Consider the following 20287-nt stretch of genomic DNA (forward strand, 5'->3'; position numbering starts at 1 on the left):
TATCAGCAAATTGAATCCAGCAATGTATGAAAAGAATTTAAAAACCATGACCAAGTGATCAAGAAGGTATGCATCGAGTGCATACATACCATGCAATAGTAAGAAACAAACTGTTGATACACTCAATGACTTTGATGGACCTCAAAGGAATTAAACTAAGTGGAAAAAAGCCAATTTCAAAAGGTTACACACGAGTATTGTATGATTCCATTCCATGTTATACAACATTCTTAAAGAGTGTTAATTATTTAGGATTTAGGGGTGGAGAGGACAGGGGATATTAAGAGGTAGCACAAGGTAGTCTTGTGATGGAATAGTTCTCTATCTTGATTGTGGTGGTAGTTACACATGCTACATATGTGATAGAATTGTATAGAACTATACACACACACACACAATGATATATACATGTATAACTAGTGAAATACAAATAAGCTCTATGGTGTACCAGTGTCAGTTTCACGGTTTGCATAAGTTTCATGATTTGTAATGGGATTATGCAAGATGCTAATATTGCAAGAGGAATGGTGAGTGGTATATGAGACCTTCCTGAACATTTTTTGCAACTTTCCGTGAATTAATAACAAAAAACAAAAAAGCAAATGCACAAATGGAACATCATTTATAAACCTGAGTATATGTGCCAAGAGACAATAATATTTTCTTTCGCCACTGAATGTTATTTAAACAATATTTTTACTATTGAAAAAACAAATCTGGTATTTCTTGCAGACTCAGCCTTATGAGAGATTCCTGGTCCTCTTTGTAGACTGAAGCCTCTCATTATTTTTTATATATTTAATGAAAAAAATTTCCCCTTAATTTTTAGGAAAAAGAAATATCAAATTGTGAATGTTAACTTATGTTTCAAGTAAATCACAAAAAAATGTGCATACATCTTTCTCAAAAAGACAAATTTCACAACACTTTACTTACATGTAATAATTGCAAGGTGTTTTTGAGAAATCTTGGCTGAAAAACTGTACCAGTCTGTCTTTTTAATATTACTTCTAGAAAATAAGGAATCATGCCTCAATAAGAAACTCAAGAAAATAAGAAGGTTCTCTCCCTGGATAGCCAGGGGAAGATCTTTCAGGTGCCACTGCATTCCTTTTGTACTGCAGAAAGCAACTACCTACAGAAAAATCCACTTTGATTAATTTTGCCAAATTAAGTCTGGATTAAGTGTGCACTTTTACCATTTGTAACATTATTTATGTGATGAAAACCACTGAGAGCTCATAAAGCTGATTTGAAAAATAGTCTTCAGATATATCTGTATAAGCTGGTTCATACTCTCCTTTTTCCTAGTGTCACCTGGATTTCATTTTAAATGCACTGATCACTGGATTTTAAGTAAAGGAGCAAGTGATCCAATGTACATTTTGAAGAGATCAACCTGGCTGTTGTGGTAGGGAAAGGAATGGAGGGTATCAAGAAACAAAGAGGTATGCCAGCTAGAGGATTCTGCAATAGTACAGGCACGAAATGACGACGGACTGGATTAGGACGGTGGCAATAGAGAATAGAGAAATAGAGAAATAGAAGGAATAAGAAATAGGTCTTGGTGATATTATGTATGATTATTAGAAAGAGAGAGAAGTATCAAGAAGGGACCCACTAAATTTTTGGCTTCGGTATCTGGAGTGGAAATAACCATTTACTGAGAGGAGGAAAACAAGAGAAGGAATAGCTTTTTGTTTTGGGGGAGTGGGTTGGGTTGAGGGAAGACCAAGATTTTTTATTTTGGACACCCAAGAGGATATGTCAAGCAGGTGATTAGTTGAATAGCTGGCGTGGTCAGTCCCAGAGATACAAATTTGGAAGATACTGTACTAGAATGAACACCAAATAAGTAGGCATTCTGGGGGTCTGTTTGCTTGTTTTGTTGTTGTTTTTAAGGCCATGATTAAGAGTGACTGGAACAGTATTTGATAAGTAGCAGGAGTTCAATGAATATCTGTTGAGTGAATAAACAAATGGGCATAAAGATGGTACTTAAACTTATAGGAAGGTATGAGATTACCTAGAGAGGGATTACAGATAGAACTCTTAGAGGTTTAACAACTGTGTGTGTGTGTGTGTGTGTGTGTGTCGGGGGAAGTAGGTAGTTGGGGGGTGGGGGTGGGAGAGAGGAGAGCCGGAGAGTTTCAGCAAAGGAAACAGGAATAGTGGCAGTGAAACAGAAGGAAAAGCAGGAGGCAATTCTATCAAAGATGCCAATATAAAAGAGTGTTGCAAGGAGAGAGTGGTTACTTGTGTCCAATGCTGTTGAGGTTATGGAAGACGAGGATGAAGAAGTGATAACAATGTCACTAATGGCTGTCACAAGGGCTGGGGAACATAATCCACTCTAACAGGAAAGAAGGTAGCATAGGCACAGATGCAGGTAGGTTGATAAGATTTTTGTGGTGGGAATATGGGACAGTTCCCCTAATAGCCTCTATTTTCTCACTTGGAATTATGAAACAAGTGTTAGCCAAGAGTGAATATTCAATAAATGCTACAATGGGAATAAATAAGGTGTTAGGAGAACGGAGAGAAGGGACCTAACTCGGCACTGAAGTGGAGTGTAGGGTAGGTTTAAAGGATGAATAGGAATTAATAAGGAAAAGGTAGATATGAAAAATAGGAAGAGCATCACACACATGTGCAATACCTTGAGGCAAAGGAGAAAGGGCATATTCAGGAAACTAAAAGGAGAACCTAATAGGTCCAGGCAGTGACTGGCAAGAGATGAGGATGGAGAGATAAGCAGGTACCCAAATCAAGACAAGCCTTGTATGCAATGCTAAGGAGACTGAAATTTGTTATGAGGATAATCAGAAGTAACTACTGAAAAGTGTAATGCACACACACACACATAAGTCAACATATATATGTTATTTCGGTGGTCTTCACATCAGCTTGGGGAAAATATTTGTGAATTTAAATACACAAGTATATTTAATACAAGATTAGGTCATTTTTATATTTGATACTTAAAATTGAACCGGCAGCATAACTTAAAGGTTAAGAGTACAAATTCCAGAGCCAGAATGCCCATGTTCAAATCCCAGCTATGCCACTTATCAATTGTGTGACCTTAGGCAAGTTATTTAACCTGTGTTTCAGTTTCCTCATATTTAAGTGGAGGTTTTAATAGTAAAGAAGTAAATAATATTAGAGCTGTTAATGCATTAGTTAATATGGTATTCTGTAAATGTTAGCTATTATTATTTAAGATATAATTTTACCTGCTTTTTAATGGCGTAATTTTCACCATCTTCAGCTTTCATTTTTTCAATCTTTTCTTCTTGTTGTTTTGCTTCTTTTTCATACATCATTTTTTCTTTGGCCAATCTATAAGTAAACCAAAAATGTTTTGGAGAATTAACTTTCTCTCTAGCAAACAGACCACAAGAAACAAAGAAACTACATAATTATAAAACATACTTAAAATACCAAAGTATATGTACTAGTTGGGGAGGACATAGCCATAGATGTCAGCATGATCTGCATGCCCTTAAGTCCAATACCTGCCTAATGCAATGTAATCTATCAAAGCACGCAACTTCTAAATTTTTAATTGAAAACACATCGCATTATAATAACTGTATTTACAATGTGAAAAACAACACTCAAAATTATTATGTACTAACATTTGTCTCCCTTTTTTTTTTTAGATACGTATTCTACACTTTTATACTTGTACTTAAAACAACATAATGGTAAAAGCTCAGCTTACTGGGGAAAAATAAATAAATGAATAAGTAAATTCATTAATTAATTAAAAATCAGTGTATTGCATGCCAAATCCAAAACAAAGAAAGATGAGATTATTTTCAACAACAAAACTGTTTGACAAGTATTCACTGTACTGTAATTTTATGCCTGACCTTACCTGTGTGGGGAACTGGGATAGGTAATTTAGACATGGTTCTTTCATGGGCAAGTAGTGGAAACAAACAAGTATTTATTTACAAAGCAAGAAAAGGTATTAATAGAAATCAGGAAGATTTTTCAATAATAAGGAATAGAATGATACAAAGTTCTACTGATTATTCCTCAGATAACCAAAATTCAATGAACCATAATAGCTCAATCTCCCCTAATTCTGGTTAATAAAATTTTAATATTAAAGTATAGTCCAAGACAACACTAACATTCCTATATTTACATGATCTAAAGAGCAGAAGAAAAAGCTCTCATAGTCCATACATACTAAAAGCAACTTGCTCCACCCGCTTGCTTACTGAACTTCTAGACCCATGTTACTAGGATGGAATTTAAAAATCACATTAGAGCATGGCTTTTGTCTAATCATTTGCAATAAAGATTTCTAAGTGGATTTCAAAACATGATTTAATTTTCGTATTGCAATAAGATTTAAAATATGATTTAATGTTCATATCCTAATAGGACTTATACAAGTTTGTAAATCTTAAAAAAAAACTTTTGTCATACTACTCAGAAGGTTTTTAAGTCAGATTTAAATCACCACATAAACTACATACTAAATATTAAAATACTAAAATGTTCCAGTTTAGAATTTTCATCTTGTGTTACTGACACAGATAAGACATATAACACAATGTTAACAGTATTTATAGAATATTGTGATCTTCAAACACTCGTCCTGAAATACCTCACAGTGAAAAAAACAAAGTACAAAATGGGTACAAATTTTATGTTGCCATGAATATAAACAAACAACAAAGGATATTCAAGAAACAAATAAAAGAGGACACTTCGAAAACTACTATTTGCAGTTACGTGAGGAGAAATACCTTAATAATTTGGGGTAGGGAAGGTTAGCTGGGAAGCAAATAGGAAGGCTTTCATTTTATGCCTTCGAATAAAAGCTTTTCCCCTCATATATAAGTATTACTCTTATCAAAAAAGTTAGATGCTAATAATTATCACTGAGCAGCACAATTTTGAATGAGTTTAAAGTCTGCTAGTTATTTCTTCAGCTATATTTTTAAACATTTCTGGAATAAAGCAAAATTCAATTAGACAGGTACTTAAATAGACCTAATAGTTGTAATTCTCTAAACATTGCTCTCCTTCGCAAGTTTTGCAAAGGCTATAAGTTAAAATAACAAGCACAAATAAAAAAATCATCATTTATTATATTCAAAATTAACAGCAAATATTTTCCATTAGTCTTACAAACCCATACCTACAAGGAAACATAGCAACTTCAAAAAGCTTGTAGTAGTTATACAAATAAATATATAAAAGGAAAAAAAGGAAATAAGTAAGAGCAATACAAAAGGATAGACATAAAAAGGTGAAATTTTAAGAAATGACAACCATGAGGATAATAATAAATGATAAACTACTTAAATGTATATATATGACATAATGTGATTTAAAAGATGTACTCCAGTGTTTTCCAAACTATTCCATGGTACACTAGTGGTCAAATAAGCTTAAAAAATACTGCTTGATAAATCTTAAAGATGTATGATACAAGGTGTGATCAAACAATACAGTGAATGTTTAAATTTAAAAAATTTATATAGTAAAGACACATTGCCGTTAATCCCCCTCACAAAACTCCCCCTCGCTTTGAACCCACTTATCCCATCGTTTCTGCCACTTTCTGAAGCAGTTCTGGAAGTCCTCTGTCATGAGTGTCCTTAGTTGTGCTGTCATGGTTGCCTCGATGTCCTGAATCATTTTGACTTCGGGGAGAAGCCAGAAGTCACACGGTGCCAGATCCGGTGAATAAGGTGGATGAGGACACACTGTAATGTTTTTATTTGACAGATATTGCTGTACCAGAAGCGATGTGTGACATGGAGCCTTTCTGTTGTGATCAACAAATACGGTGAATGCTGCTGCTGAGTGTCATCCAACGGAAAGGCAGGAATCTTCAATATGGGAAGTGGCTCCATGGAACCTTAGTAACAGTGTGTGACAAGTTACAACGTGTTCAGTGTAGTCAGTTGGGTGTGAGCTACGATTGAGAGGTGTGTTGTTTTTTTTTTGGAGGTGTGTTTTAAAGTATGTCGTAAATCATCCTCCATCACGACAACGCTCCGTGTCACATGTCACATATAGCTTCTGGTACAGCAATTTCTGTCAAATAAAAACATTACGATGTGTCCTCATCCACCTTATTTATTGGATCTGGCACCGTGCAACTTCTGGCTCTTCCCCAAAGTCAAAATGATTCAGGACATCAAGGCAGCCACAACAGGGCAAGTAAAGACACTCACGAAAGAGGACTTCCAGCACTGCTTCAGAATGTGGCAAGAACAATGGGATAAGTGTGTTCAAAGTGAGGGGGAGTATTGTGAGGGAGAATAACGGCAATGTGTCTTTTACTGTAAATTTTTCTTATTTAAACATTCACCACATTGTTTGATCACACCTTGTAAAATAGCCAACAGATATGAAAAAATGTTCAACTTCACTAGCTATTAGGGAAATGCAAATCAAAACCTCAAAGAAATACCACCTTACACATGTCACAATGGCTATCATCAACCAGACAAATAACAACAAGTGTTGGAAAGGCTGTGGAGAAAAAGGAACCTTCATAAACTGTTGGTAGGAATGTAAACTGGTACAACCACTATGGAAAACAGTATGGAGGTTCCTCAGAAAAATTAAGAATAGAATTACCATATGACCCAGCAATCCCTCTTCTCATATCTATCCAGAAAATTTGAAAACATTTATCCATAAAGATATATGTACCCCTAGGTTCATTGCAGTATTAGTCACAGTGGCTAAGACATGGAAACAACCAAAGTATCCTTTGATAGTTGATTGGATAAAGATGTGGTGTATATACACAATGGAACACTACTCAGCCATAAGAAAAGATGAAATACTGCCATTTGCAACAACATGGATGGATCTTGAGATGATTATGCTAAGAGAAATTAAGTCAGACAGAAAAAGTCAAGAACCACATGACTTCACTCATATGTGGAATATAAAACTGAAAGCAATAAAGGAACAAGACAAACAAACAAACAAAAACTCATAAACATAGACAATAGTGTAGTGGTTACCAGAGGGTAAGGGAGGGGTGTCAGAAGAGGGAAAAGGGGATCAAATATAATATATGAAAATGGAAGGAGAACTGACTCTGGGTAGTGAACACACAATGCAACATATAGATGATGTATTATAGAAATGTACACTTGAAACATATATAATTTTACTAAACAATGTCACCCCAATAAATTTAATAGATAGATAGACAGAAAAAGAAACTTGCTAGGATAGAGACAGCAAGTTGCCAGACTGCTTTAAATGAGACCTAAAGATGGTTTTATTTGATTCATAATGTTAAAAAGAATAAAAAACATAACCAAATTTGTTACCACATGAAACAACTGGGAGATTTAACATATTAAGTCTGGATTTCTGACTTCTCTTGGATGTTTTCATCAGGGAATACTGGGCCCGCATTTTCACTATTGGATGGAGATAAACAGTGACTGATGACTGTTTTGAATGAGGCATGTGCTATTCATTTTGCCCCAATTCACACAAATCCATGTTTCCCAAACACTCAGGCCTCATACTTGACCCTTGAGTTTGGAATTTTTGTGCTGGAGTAACTTGCATATCAAGGCATCAATGTTACTGTTTTTTCTTAATCATCTTTACAGAATCACAATTGTTCTTCAGAATATCAGGGATATGCAGAAACTGGGATTAGCAATGACACTTCCAATCTTTCTAAACCTTGTAGTTTATTAAACTCCCCTAGTAAATGAAAGTAGCTGGGATTGGATAGCCCAGAAAGAGGCACATCAATAATGTGCTGTAATTTAAACACGTAGAATGAGGGTTGCCAAACTATTGCCAATGAGCCAAATTTGGTCTGCCATCTATTTTTGTATGGTCTGAGAACTATGAAAAGTTTTCATATTTTTAAATGGTTAAAAAATTAAAAATAATATTTTGTGACATGTGAAAATCATATGGAATTCAAATTTCAGTGTCCATAAATAACATTTCGTTGGAACACTGCCACACTCATCCATTTATGTATCATCTGTGCCTGCTTTCAGGCAATGACAGCAGAGATGAGTAGTTATGACAGAAGAACTGTATGGCCCACAAAACCTAAAATATATATTATCTCATCCTTTACAAAAAAGGGTTGCTGACTCCTGATTTGAAAGAACTCTACTTAACTCCATCCAACCCCTACTTAACCATCTTAGCATTTTTCACACTACACTGAAGCCAGTTTACTTGGGTCTTAAGCTTCTTGAAGACAGGATTAAGTTATATTCATACTGTATTCTTGATCTTTTTACATAGTAGGCACTCAGTGTTTGTTGAATGAATAAAAAGTTGAGTCTAAAAACTTCTCTACTGCCTTTTAACATTTTCAATTTAATGAGATACATAAGACAATTCTGAAGTGGAACAAAAGTGATTCACAAAACTTGACAAATAAGAAAAATGTGGTTTTTGAGAAAATTATACAATGAAAGAGATCGGATCCTATGTCTAGGCCCATAGACAATTCAGGTTGGTAATCCAAGTGTTTATCTGTGGAAAACAGCAGCAATAGATCAAGCAAAATTGAAGAGACACTTAAGTACACTTCGCATTTGACAAGAAAAGTTGCTGAGTGTTTGCATGGCTTATTGGAATATCAAAATAAACAAACAAATAAAAACCAGTAAGAACCCAGTAATACCAAAATACAAAATTATAGTGAATAAGATGAGAGGGTAAGATGCGGTAGTAGAAAGTGAAAAGGTTTCACTCTTAAACAGTATAAATCAATGTACTGATGACAAGTCACATGACACAGAAGAGGTTTTATACACCAGGGGTGCCAAAAAAATGTATACAAGTGGACACTTTGGTCAACGTTGCTCAAGCAGTAGTTCGCTGTAATCAGAAGTGTCTGGACGCTAATGGTAACCGCTTTGAGCACCTCTTGTAATTGTAGAAGTCAAAAGTGACTTGTACTCATCTTTTATCAGTATATATTATAATTTTAATAGTTTTCCGTTCTTAAAATGTGTATACATTTTTTTGGCACTCTCTGTATATAAAATGTCTCTCTGTCTCTCTTTCTCTCTCTCTCTCTATATATATGTATGACTTCAACTTCACTAGACACTAAATTGCTTTCCAAAGTGGCTGTATCAATTGATACCAAACCTGCCATGTATGAATTCCGTATTTTTTCTTGGCATCCTGGTGAACAACTGTAATTGTCAAAATTATTAAATGTCTGAACATAAGAAGAGTGTGAAATGGTATTATACCATGGTTTGAAATATTAATTTCCTTTGTAATTTATCAGGTTATCTATGTTTATTAAAATAGTAACTACTGGATTAAGTATTTGCTAAATTAATGAATTTATTTATCATACCTTTTTATCATATTTATCATACCTTTGGGTGAATTTGGCTATTCTTCCTTTCCCTAGAGAAGGCTAAGATTTAATAGAAAATTTAACTCAATTAAGTATGTATAGTCACAGTTTAAAAATTTGTTACTAAAATATTTTTTTCTGTAGCAAACAAGTCTATGGTCCTATAAATATAGGAATACATAAAAATTATAAAGAACAAAATTTTTAAAATCATTCCTAATCTTATTGCCCAAATGAATGACTACTGATCCAAAATGCACATAATTCTGAAACCCAAAAGGTAAAAAAAATAGAAAAATTTAAAATTAAGTTTTTCATAAACTCATTTAGCAGCAAAATGTAATCTCAAATGATATGAAACTATTTATAAACTTTATGTATCCTACCAAATGTAAATTGCCACACATTTCACTGCAGAAATATTAATGTGTTTGATTATAGAGTACTTCTCTAGATGCTATTATGTAAATGCTTATACTACTGTTCCAAAATCTAAAAAATTTGGAATTCAGAAATACGCATGGATTTTGTATAAGTAATTATAGACCTGTATTAACATTGAGTATTTTCAACTAGTTTTTTCCTTCAAACATGTATATGCAAAAATTTATATAAATGTATATATATGAAAATAATGTATCATTTCCAATATCATTAAATGTTCTTTGAAAATATAGCCGTTAGGGGCTACAAAGCATTTTATAGTACCAAAGTGACAGCTTATTAAAGTATTATCCTATCGGACATTTAGGCCATCCCCGTATCACATTATATATAATACTGTAATGAACATCTCTACTCATAAATTTTGTTGATGTGAAACATTTTCTTATTACATAATATTTAAAATATGTAGTGTCTAATGAGAAATTAGACTAAGTTCTTTTCCAATACTGATGTGATAAACCACCTTTGTCATTCATTATCGTTAGTAATGTACAAAATACAAATATTAAATCAATCTATCCTATTTTAGCCTATTTGGTATTTCATTTTAGTCAAAGAAAATAGTATGCCAGATTTCACTGTTTAAATATTAATAAGCATATCAAAACTTACATGAGATATAAAATTCAAAAGAGAAAACTAATGAAAATGGAAAGTCAAGGGAAGAGACTATAAATCTGATAACCATTAGGAGTTATAGATAGTACAGAAAAGCACCAGGGGAAGAACTTTTAAATACAATTTCCCAGAGCTGGAAAAAAACAATCTTAATTGAAAGGGCTTCGTAAGTACCAACTAGAATCAGTGAAAAAACCCCGTATCTATGTGCATTGTTGAGAATTCCCAGAGATCCAAGAAAATTAAAGCTTTCAAAAAGAGAACAGGTTGCCTATAAAAGGAAAACTAATCAGACGGACATTATATTTTATGTTAATAACACTAAATAATAGAAGACAATAGGGCAATCCCTTCAAAGTGCTGAGAGAAAATTATGTATAACCTGGATTTGTAACTATAATAGTGAGGAAAAAATTCACTAACTCACTCAGTACTTATTTACTAAGAGGCCACTATGTGCCAGGCATGATTGTATGTATCAAGTGAACAAACTTACAAAAATCTCTGCTCCACGACAATTTTTAGTGAGGAAATAAGTACAATAAATAAGCAAAGTACAAAGCTTGTGAAATTGTGATCAAGTCCTATACAAAAAAAAAAAAACAGTGAAGAATTGGTAAAATAGGGGATTTGCAATTTAAAATAGGACAGTCAGGGAAGGGCTCTTTGAGAAGGGATAAGTGAGTTAAGATCTGAAAAAGGCAGTAAGTCATGTGGATAACTGATGAAAGAGGTCATAGGCCAGCGGAACTTTTTTTTTAGTTATATAAGAATTCAAAAGTTTATCTACTATACCCCTTTCTGAGAAATTTATTTAAGAATGTACTCCAGAAAACTGAAGATGAAAAATCAAGAAAAGAAACCATTGTCAACATAATGCAACTGTCTAATGAAAGAAAAAAGAAGTCCTAGGATTAAAACTGTGCTGTAGGCCTGGAAAACAATCAGTCTAAATGAGAATCTAGTGTGGAGACTTATGGAAACATCTTTAAGAGGAGGAATGGAATAGATTCTAAGGAACAAATACAATGAGTAAGAAGGTATAGAGAAGTCATTTATGCGTTTTTTTTCCCTCAATAATAAAAAATGGAAGACAATTAGAAACTCCAGGAAAAGCAACCCCCACACAGAGTTGTGGTTGTAATATGAAGCAATTGATGAAAAAGAAAATTCATCCAAGCTGGATTTAGAATCATAATCTCCTTTGAGCAGCACAGGATCCACTGAGAAAGAAATGTAACCCTATACTACATACCATATTAAATAATTATAATCTATTTATTCATTTTCAACTTTTAGAATAGACCTATGAGCAAAATAAATTTTTTTCTCCAATAGTCTGAAATACTCAATTTGTTTTTAAAGTTTGTTTAAAAGCTAAGGAATGTCTACCAAATTTTATCATAAAAATGTGAGATGACCCTGGCCAGCCAATGAAACTTCAGCATTTCTTAAAAATTATACCACTACCTATGTAATCAATTCCCTATATTAAATCCCTGTTTGAAATCCATAGTATGATTTTCTTTTTCCTGATTTATAACAGTTCTCCTCTACTGATATAACTGATAATAAACTTTGCTGTCTCTGAAGAAACAAACAATACTTTTGAGATTTTTATTGTATAAGAGATGAAGAACTTTTATTGAAGACCAAATAGGAACAGATTTTGTGTACTTTATTGCATTTAATATTTATAATCCTATTTAAGTATTATTCCCATTTTACAGTCTCTTAATTATGTCTCCCCACAATGTTTTTAAAATAGAGTCTTTAGCTTCAAAAAAGAACTGAACCAGGGTTAATATATCAGAAATGAATAAAGTATAAGCTATCATATTTCACGAAACTTTGGTCAAAAATGATAATACTAATGAAAATTAAGCTGAAGTTAGATAGCAACACTGATGAAAGAAGTCAGGCTGGATGAATGATTTTTGATGTTTTAGCATTTTTGATGGGCATCATCAAATCTGCTCCCCCTAAACTAGCCCTGTGGTGAAGTTCAACCAACAGTTACAACTCAAGAAGAGACAGTTACAATATTGGTATCCCATGAAACAGGATATATAATAGATTTAGGCAAAAGCCTGAATCATTCGAGATAAGCTAAAATTAAAATATGATAATAAAAGCAGTTAACACACACTGACCACTTACTATGGGCCAAATACTACATCAAAACATTGTCATTTAATTCTCAAAACAACCCTATAAAATAGGTACCATTATGAGTCCCATCTTAGTAGTAACTAAATTGAAATTCATGGAGCTTGCCCAAGTTCTCACAGCTATTAAGTGCCAAAGAACTGTTTTATTCCGAAGTTCACACTCTTAGCCACTAGTGATACACTTTTTATCTTTTAAAGTAATTCTCAAACATCTGAACACATAAAAAAGTTAAGATGGACTAACTCACAACAGGCATTATTGGTTGCCCTCCCAACAGCCACTTCTTACTTGCCAACAGAATCTAATTTTGATTATGATCATCCAAGAAGCCATGTCCTTCAAGGGAAGGAGTTAATCATAATGTTCTCACTCCTTTTGCCAAGTGATAGTTGGGCATGTGTTAAGTGACCCAATTCCGGCCAAAGCTACAAAAGGGCCATCTGCTGGGGGCTTCTGAGAAAGCTGTCATTCTTCCTAAATGTGATATAAGCAGGTATAATTCACTTTACTGGACAGTGTCACCTGTGTGTGACACCTGCCACTTGTGGCAGATGCCTTGGGATAATGAGATCCAGACTAAAAGGACAGGTCACTCTGGGATGTCGAGAACTTAAATCTTTGATAATGGTATTAAACTACTAAATTAACCAACTCTGAAAGGACCTTACCTCTAGATATCTGAGGGTAAGATGATAAATACCCTCAGTTTAAGCCACATATAGTTTGATTTTCTATTACTTCGAAGCTAAAAGCATCTGAAGTGACTGACAGTCTTTAACAGCAGAAGACTGTTCTGCAGGTACAGAAATCATGCTTTCTTACTTTGGGCTAATTCATTCTAAATTGATAAATCACTTAGACATTGAGAAACCTCACCTGTTCCTTCTTAGAGACAAATAAACATAAAGAAAGTAAAGAGGAAATTTCCTACACAATACGTAATTTTATGTTTCTATTGTATTAAGAAACATTACATGTAAATTTTGTGCAAAAGTATTTCACACTTAAAACTAAATTAGTATAAAACTTTAAAAATTTTTGTTTTTAATAATCACAGTGCTTACTACAGGCTAATATCCATAATAAACAGTACTACCTTCTATTTATATTTTCAATTTACAAAGTACGTCTATAACTTATAGAATATTGGATGTTAAATATTAAAATATCTCCTCTAGGATGAGAAGCCGTTGACAACAGGGGTAGAGAGCTATCCCAAGACACTGACGAGGCCTCTGTACCTAAGATAATGAACTCAGAATCTGTTTTATTATCTTTAACTGTCTGCTAATGATATACATCATAATAATAGTTATACTTGTTCTTTGGGTTTTTTTATATAGTCCAAGTGTTCATGATTACTGAGCATGTATAAGACAACTGTTAATACTCTTTTCATGGCTCATGTAAATGTTATACTAGATGCCAAATACAGAAAATGAGACAGAAGGCAAAACTCGGACCATGATAGTTCACAGGACAGAAATGATCCCAAGTGTTTTTGTCATAATGAAGTCTGTAAGACCTGACTGCCTTCCACTGACCTGTCCTTCCCTTTTGGAGAAAATTCGGCCTCAACTCAGATCCCATGGTTACAATACTGCCCCACCACCAATGTTCAACAAGATGATACTGAGACTTCCTAGGAATGAGCCTACCTAGCACTGAGACCACACTATCTGAGGAAAAGGATGGTCATCAATGTATCCTTTGGATTCACTGACGACCAGAGGACTGTAGATGAAAAAAAAGAGGTTCTATGGAAAGTAACCTCACAGGGTGATCTGATCATAAATGTCCAAATAGGCAAGTCATGGTAGGTAGTCCTGCCTCAGGCCTGTAAGTTCTTTTTGTGAGAGGTTTTTAAGCCAAGCTCTGTCCATTGTTCTTGTGCATCTATCTAGGTTAACACACCTTGAGATGTCAGAAGTAACACCCCTGGAAGGCAAAACCAGCCTTAAGAAAGCACATAATCTTGTTAACTATCCTATAATCCAATTCCCACCTTGCTTTCTCCCTGGTAATTAATCTTCCTCACTTCCCTCTTTAATCTCAAATGCATAAAAGAAGCTGCAAAACTGTTATTCTCCAGAGCATTTGAGGTCTTGCTTCCCAGCACATGTCATCAGTTTAGCTCAAATAAACTCCTACAAAAAATTCAAAACAAACAAATAAATAGTAAAACATCAACGCCCCTAAACTATAACTTACAGGAAGGGGCATTAACTAAATATTAATGTTTGTAAACTATTATGGTAAGATGTTTAATGATGCTACAAAGGAAACAGTATGTCACCAGGGAAAGTGTATCCACTTATAACTTGGAACTCATAACTTCTTGTCAAATGGATTTAAAATCCACATCTTCCCCAATGAAGAGGACAAAAGTATTCATGACAGGAAAAGAAGCTATGTGAGTTAACAAGTAGGCAACAAGTTTTTCTGCTAAACACATTAGGTGAAAGCATTCTATAGAAATCAGAATAAAAGACTATTTTGAGTGAATTTTAGGCTTTTGAAGACTAAAGGTTTAGTAATGAGACCCCAGACACACAAAAGAAATGTCTTTACAAAAAAAGTATGTTAGGACAAAAATATCATGAAAGATGCAGGAAAACAAAATCTATTTTTTTTATGTGGGAAAAATCCAAGAAGACTGCAAATTAGAAGCTAATTGCTTAGCCAACTCAATTAAGAACTCTTCCTGGTTCCTTAGTGAGGAAGAACTGAAGATTGACATGAGAACCTGGTGATTTAGTGCTCATGGTCTATATGTATGTAGTTAAAATTCAGTGAGTTCGTCATTCGCTATTAATTGTTTTGTGGTCACTATAAAGTCAAGTAAGATTTTCAGCTATTCCCAAATTTCAACTAGTAAATATAGTCAAGATTTTGGGAGTCAGCAAAACTAAGGAAAAATCTGTCATGGCATTCTGTCTTAACAAAAACGTGCTCCATACAAACCCACGTCAACTGAGATGGGCTGGAGATGGTGCTTGCTTTCCTTCCTCATCCTCTTTTCCTACCCCACTCATTCTTTAAAGCTTAACTCAAACGTCCTTGTCTTCCAGAAGGACCACTCTCACCCCTACCCTACCACTCCCCACGCTGCCACTGGGGATCCTTCCTTCGGATCTTCATAGTATACGGATCTTCACAGCATACGTATCTCCATGACAGAATGTATCACAATAGGTAAAAATGTAGTCTACTTCCACACTGCAAAGTGGATGCCCTGAGGACTGGAAATGTGTCTCCGATCAGCACCTATCAGAGTGTATGCCTCTCAGATATGTTTACAGAAGGAACTCACAATTACCCTGACAGGTAAGCAGGGCAGCTATCATCATCTCCATCTTCAAATAGGAAACTGCAATTCAAAGGAGTGAAATGACTCACCTAAGGCCAGCTGGCCAAGAAACGGTGAAATCAGGATTTGAAATCATGTCTTCTAACTTCAAGAGTCAATACTTTCTAACACATCATACTATCTCATGATTAAAGTAAATGAAGTAATTTTCAAAATTTAAACTTCTTTTACCTGTTTCAAAAGTAAAATCATTCCATGGTTCAAAATTTGAATAGCACAAAATAGTACAAAATGAAAAGGCAACCCACTACCCACACACCCTGCCCCTGGCCCCTCAGTTCCCACCACTGGAAGCAACATGGTATCAATTTGTGTATCCTAAATTAAAGAAATTAAATGTTTGATCTGATGGTATTTGTTACCTTATCTTCCACTATTCATTAATGAATCCACTAAGCTGAAGATGGTTCGAGTTATGTTCATTGCCCATGTAGAATATATGCTTTAGTTAATTTTAATAAATAGACATCTGTTGTAAACAGCTAAAAAGATGCAGGCCAAACACAAAATACCACCATGTTTTTTTGGTAATCGTGTGAATTTCAGAGATTAAAAAACTAATAAATCATAGGAATCTTAAATAATTCACAAAACACAAATGAAAACTATTTCCCTAATCCTCTAAACTGTCCCTTAAAAAGTTCTGAGATAATGAAAGGGCTGAGGACACTATCTTGAATGCTTCTGCTTGAGTTTCTGAGAAAGCAACTATACCTCCCCCACAGCTGCTTCATCTCCATACAAAACACTCTGACAGCTTTAATTACTACCTAAACTCACAAATCTCTCTGTACATTTGACTTTTTATCCTCTGTCCAGACCCATATCTCTGTCTTTATAACATCTCTATTTAGACATCCCACCAGCAAATAACTGAAGCAGATTGAACACTGAGCTCATCATCATCTCATTCTGAAACAACACCCCTTTCCCCAACTTGAACTGCCAACATCAGAATCACACAACTACTGGATAAAGTAGTCTGGCGTGTAAGAAGTTCAGGGAAAAAGAGCTAAGTTGTCTGCAAGCTCAATATGAACCAAGAGTGTGATGCAGCTACTGAAAAATAAAAACAAAAACCAGTCAATTCAATCTTTGATGCATTAAGAGGCAAAGAAGGGGTGGCAGGTTAGCTTAGTTGGTTAGAGCATGGTGCTAATAACACCACCAAGGTTGCCGGTTCGATCCCCGCATGGGCCACTGTGAGCTGCACCCTCATTAAAAAAAAAAAAGAATCATCAAAAGAGGCAAAGAACATGGTAGGTAAATGGTACTGCACTGGATGAACTACATCTGTACTATTATAGTATTACTCATGATTTTACTTCCAAAATTGTTAATACGTGACTTGGATCCAAAAGGGATTTAAAGCAGCATCTGAAGAAGGACCCTTACATACTAGAGTATTAGCAGAGGAATATCCAACACCATCATTCAAGTCTGTGAAATAGTTCAGTTTGCCTAAAATTTATGGATAGATGATGGATTCTCAACTAATATTGGCTATCATAACTAAAATGGGCAAAGAAAATATCCGATGCAAATGACTTTAGCTGATTGATGACCACAGCTTCTCAGATAATAAGTTAGCATCAATTAGGATATCTGAATTTTATCAAAATATAAAATAAGCCTGATATAACAATATTTTAGATAATAATTATCCTTGGTAATCCATCAACTCAAGTTATTCTCAGAATTACTGATGAGAAAATTTGGGAGCTAAATCTCGGATTTTTTCAGTTGTAGAGCTCTAGGATCCAGAGAACAATCCATAACTTTGGGATTATTAGCATTATACAGAGGTACTTTGACATGTAATGTGTTTATTCGGTTTATTGTACTAAGGTTTGCTCATTAGGTCAAAATGGTTCAAGAAGAAACACGTATGAAGATTTTTTTCTATTTTTATATACTGATATTGAGGTATTGTTTAAGCCCTATGTACAGAACAATGACAAAATAATAATTAACTGGTAATAATTTCCATTCAGAAATATGTAAGAATTACAAATAATTTTCATATTATAACCCTATTTAAAAGTACACACATACAGTAATTTGATATTGAAATGTAATGTGTTTATTCGATTTATTGTACTAAGGTTTGCTCATTAGGTCAAAATGGTTCAAGAAGAAACACGTATGAAGATTTTTTTCTATTTTTATATACTGATATTGAGGTATTGTTTAAGCCCTATGTACAGAACAATGACAAAATAATAATTAACTGGTAATAATTTCCATTCAGAAATATGTAAGAATTACAAATAATTTTCATATTATAACCCTATTTAAAAGTACACACATACAGTAATTTGATATCAAAGGGCCCACTTTCAATGTATATTTATTTTGTACTTTGCCTTATATAAAGCATTTTTTTAAACTCAAGCCAATTTTCTAAGTCTTTAACTGCTTAAATATTACTTTTAAATTATAGTGGGTAATGGTACTTGATATAGAGCTGTATTTGACATAATTTTAATAGCTGGTAAACCTGGTTTGAAAATTCAATATAACAAAATTTTCTTAATTATTATAAGATTAGATTAGTGATTCCCAATGACTCTGCAGCCCTCCAAATCTTTCTTGTCTGTCACATTAATTATAATCTGTCGTTTTAAAAAAGTTTGAATTATCTTTAATATTCCCCACTTTTATTTTTCAATTGTTCACTTGAAGTAAAACAGTCATTTTACAGCCTGACTTTCTGAATTTGTCAGTAAACACTGTTGCATTTTCACGGCTGGAGGCATACCTCCCATGAACAATAGGTGTGAGCATGTAAAAACATGAAAAGCCTCTAACTTTACTTCACAAAAACAGAATAATATATAAATAATGTATTTTATTGCATTTTAAGAGCATCACAACTTTTTGGAAGTTGTTGTTCTACGCACTCTTCCCGGACTACTTCAGATGAGTTTTTGGTAGAACAAGTAGGGTCCTGATTCTGAGCATAGACTACCATGATCATATATTAACACATCTGTAACACACATCCCTCTCTATGGTCAACCTGAAAAAACCCAAGTAACACTGCAGCATTGGGGTTAAAGAAAGACACAGGTGCTAACTCAAACTTGCTTACATGTTGAAGGGAGGGAATCTATCCTTTAGTTGACCAAATAAAAATAACCAAACTGCCATTTTTCAAATGTGGTAACAATTGTTTCCTTTCACAGAAGAAAAAGAAATGCTCTTCCAAGAAATGTTAATAGATGCAGTGAAAAGAAAAAGGTTTCTGTGAATAAATAAAGTTTGGGAAATATTACATAATTCTATTCCCTTCTTAAAGATTCACATAGTAAGAACTTTTTGAGTAATCTTACAATAAGGAAACGTTGGACTTACCTATTAAGATCTAGTTAACCATTTTCTATAGAATATCAACTTGGAATTCAAAACGAGAGGAAGGTAATATTCAAAATTCTGACTAGAGTAGCTGACAAATTTCTATTTCTAAATTTCTAAAGTATATTTTTACCGTATGTTAAGTACAAAAATATTCTATTCAAAATTTCCAATTTATAGAAGTTAATAAAACGCCATATTAATTATCAACTTGAATAATAGTTAATTTTAAAAATGAAATCAATGTGAAAGCAACAATAGCTTAATACTAGTATATATATATATATATATATATATACATATATATGTTTGTGTAATTAATATTAAATAAATGACCATGAACTAACTTTATAACTCATCATTTTTAAAATTTTAATTTGCTTATAAATGAATTCACATTTTAGTAGAAAGTAACTAGCCATATCAGCTAGTGATATCATCAAGCAAAATATTTAGTTTGAAAAATTATATAACATTATACCTGACAATTTTTTTTTTAAAAATCGTACCCAATTTTTACTAATACAAGTTTCTTTTTCTACCTTAGACATGGTATCTGAATGGCAATAAATATTCAGTGGTCTTTAGGCCAAATTCTATAAAGGAAATTTTTTTTCTTTAAAAAAAAGATGATTTTAGCTTCAATAAAAAATATTATCTACTTAACCACTTTAAAATTGATGGCTTAACTTTGAATTTTTGAACAAATTAGTACATGAAATGTCATATACAGATCTATAAACATCCATTAACAAATACCCACTAATTTAAATTTCCAAAATAGCACAAATTACATGGGGGATGAGGTAGTATTTTTATTATGGTAAAATGGGCTAAAATCTAGCCGGAATACTGTGAAAAATTGAACTTTTAACTTCCTAACCAACTGATTTAACTTATTAGACTACTTTTTCTTCCTAACTATAACTCCTATAAAAGGAAAATTGAGAATGGGCTTAAAAAAA

The 20287-nt window shown here is 33.5% G+C and overlaps 1 protein-coding gene across 1 annotated transcript in view; it reads right to left on the bottom strand.

Annotated features, from left to right (window-relative positions):
- TBCA (tubulin folding cofactor A) overlaps positions 1-20287 on the bottom strand; it is a 65850-nt gene that overhangs the window by 7419 nt on the left and 38144 nt on the right. The window contains exon 2 of the mRNA XM_033109788.1: positions 3237-3342. Coding sequence (XP_032965679.1) covers positions 3237-3342 — 106 coding nt within the window. The remainder of the gene's footprint in view (positions 1-3236; positions 3343-20287) is intronic.

The sequence above is a fragment of the Rhinolophus ferrumequinum genome, chromosome 7, assembly GCF_004115265.2.
Source record: "Rhinolophus ferrumequinum isolate MPI-CBG mRhiFer1 chromosome 7, mRhiFer1_v1.p, whole genome shotgun sequence".
In the NCBI taxonomy this organism is placed as follows: domain Eukaryota; kingdom Metazoa; phylum Chordata; class Mammalia; order Chiroptera; family Rhinolophidae; genus Rhinolophus; species Rhinolophus ferrumequinum.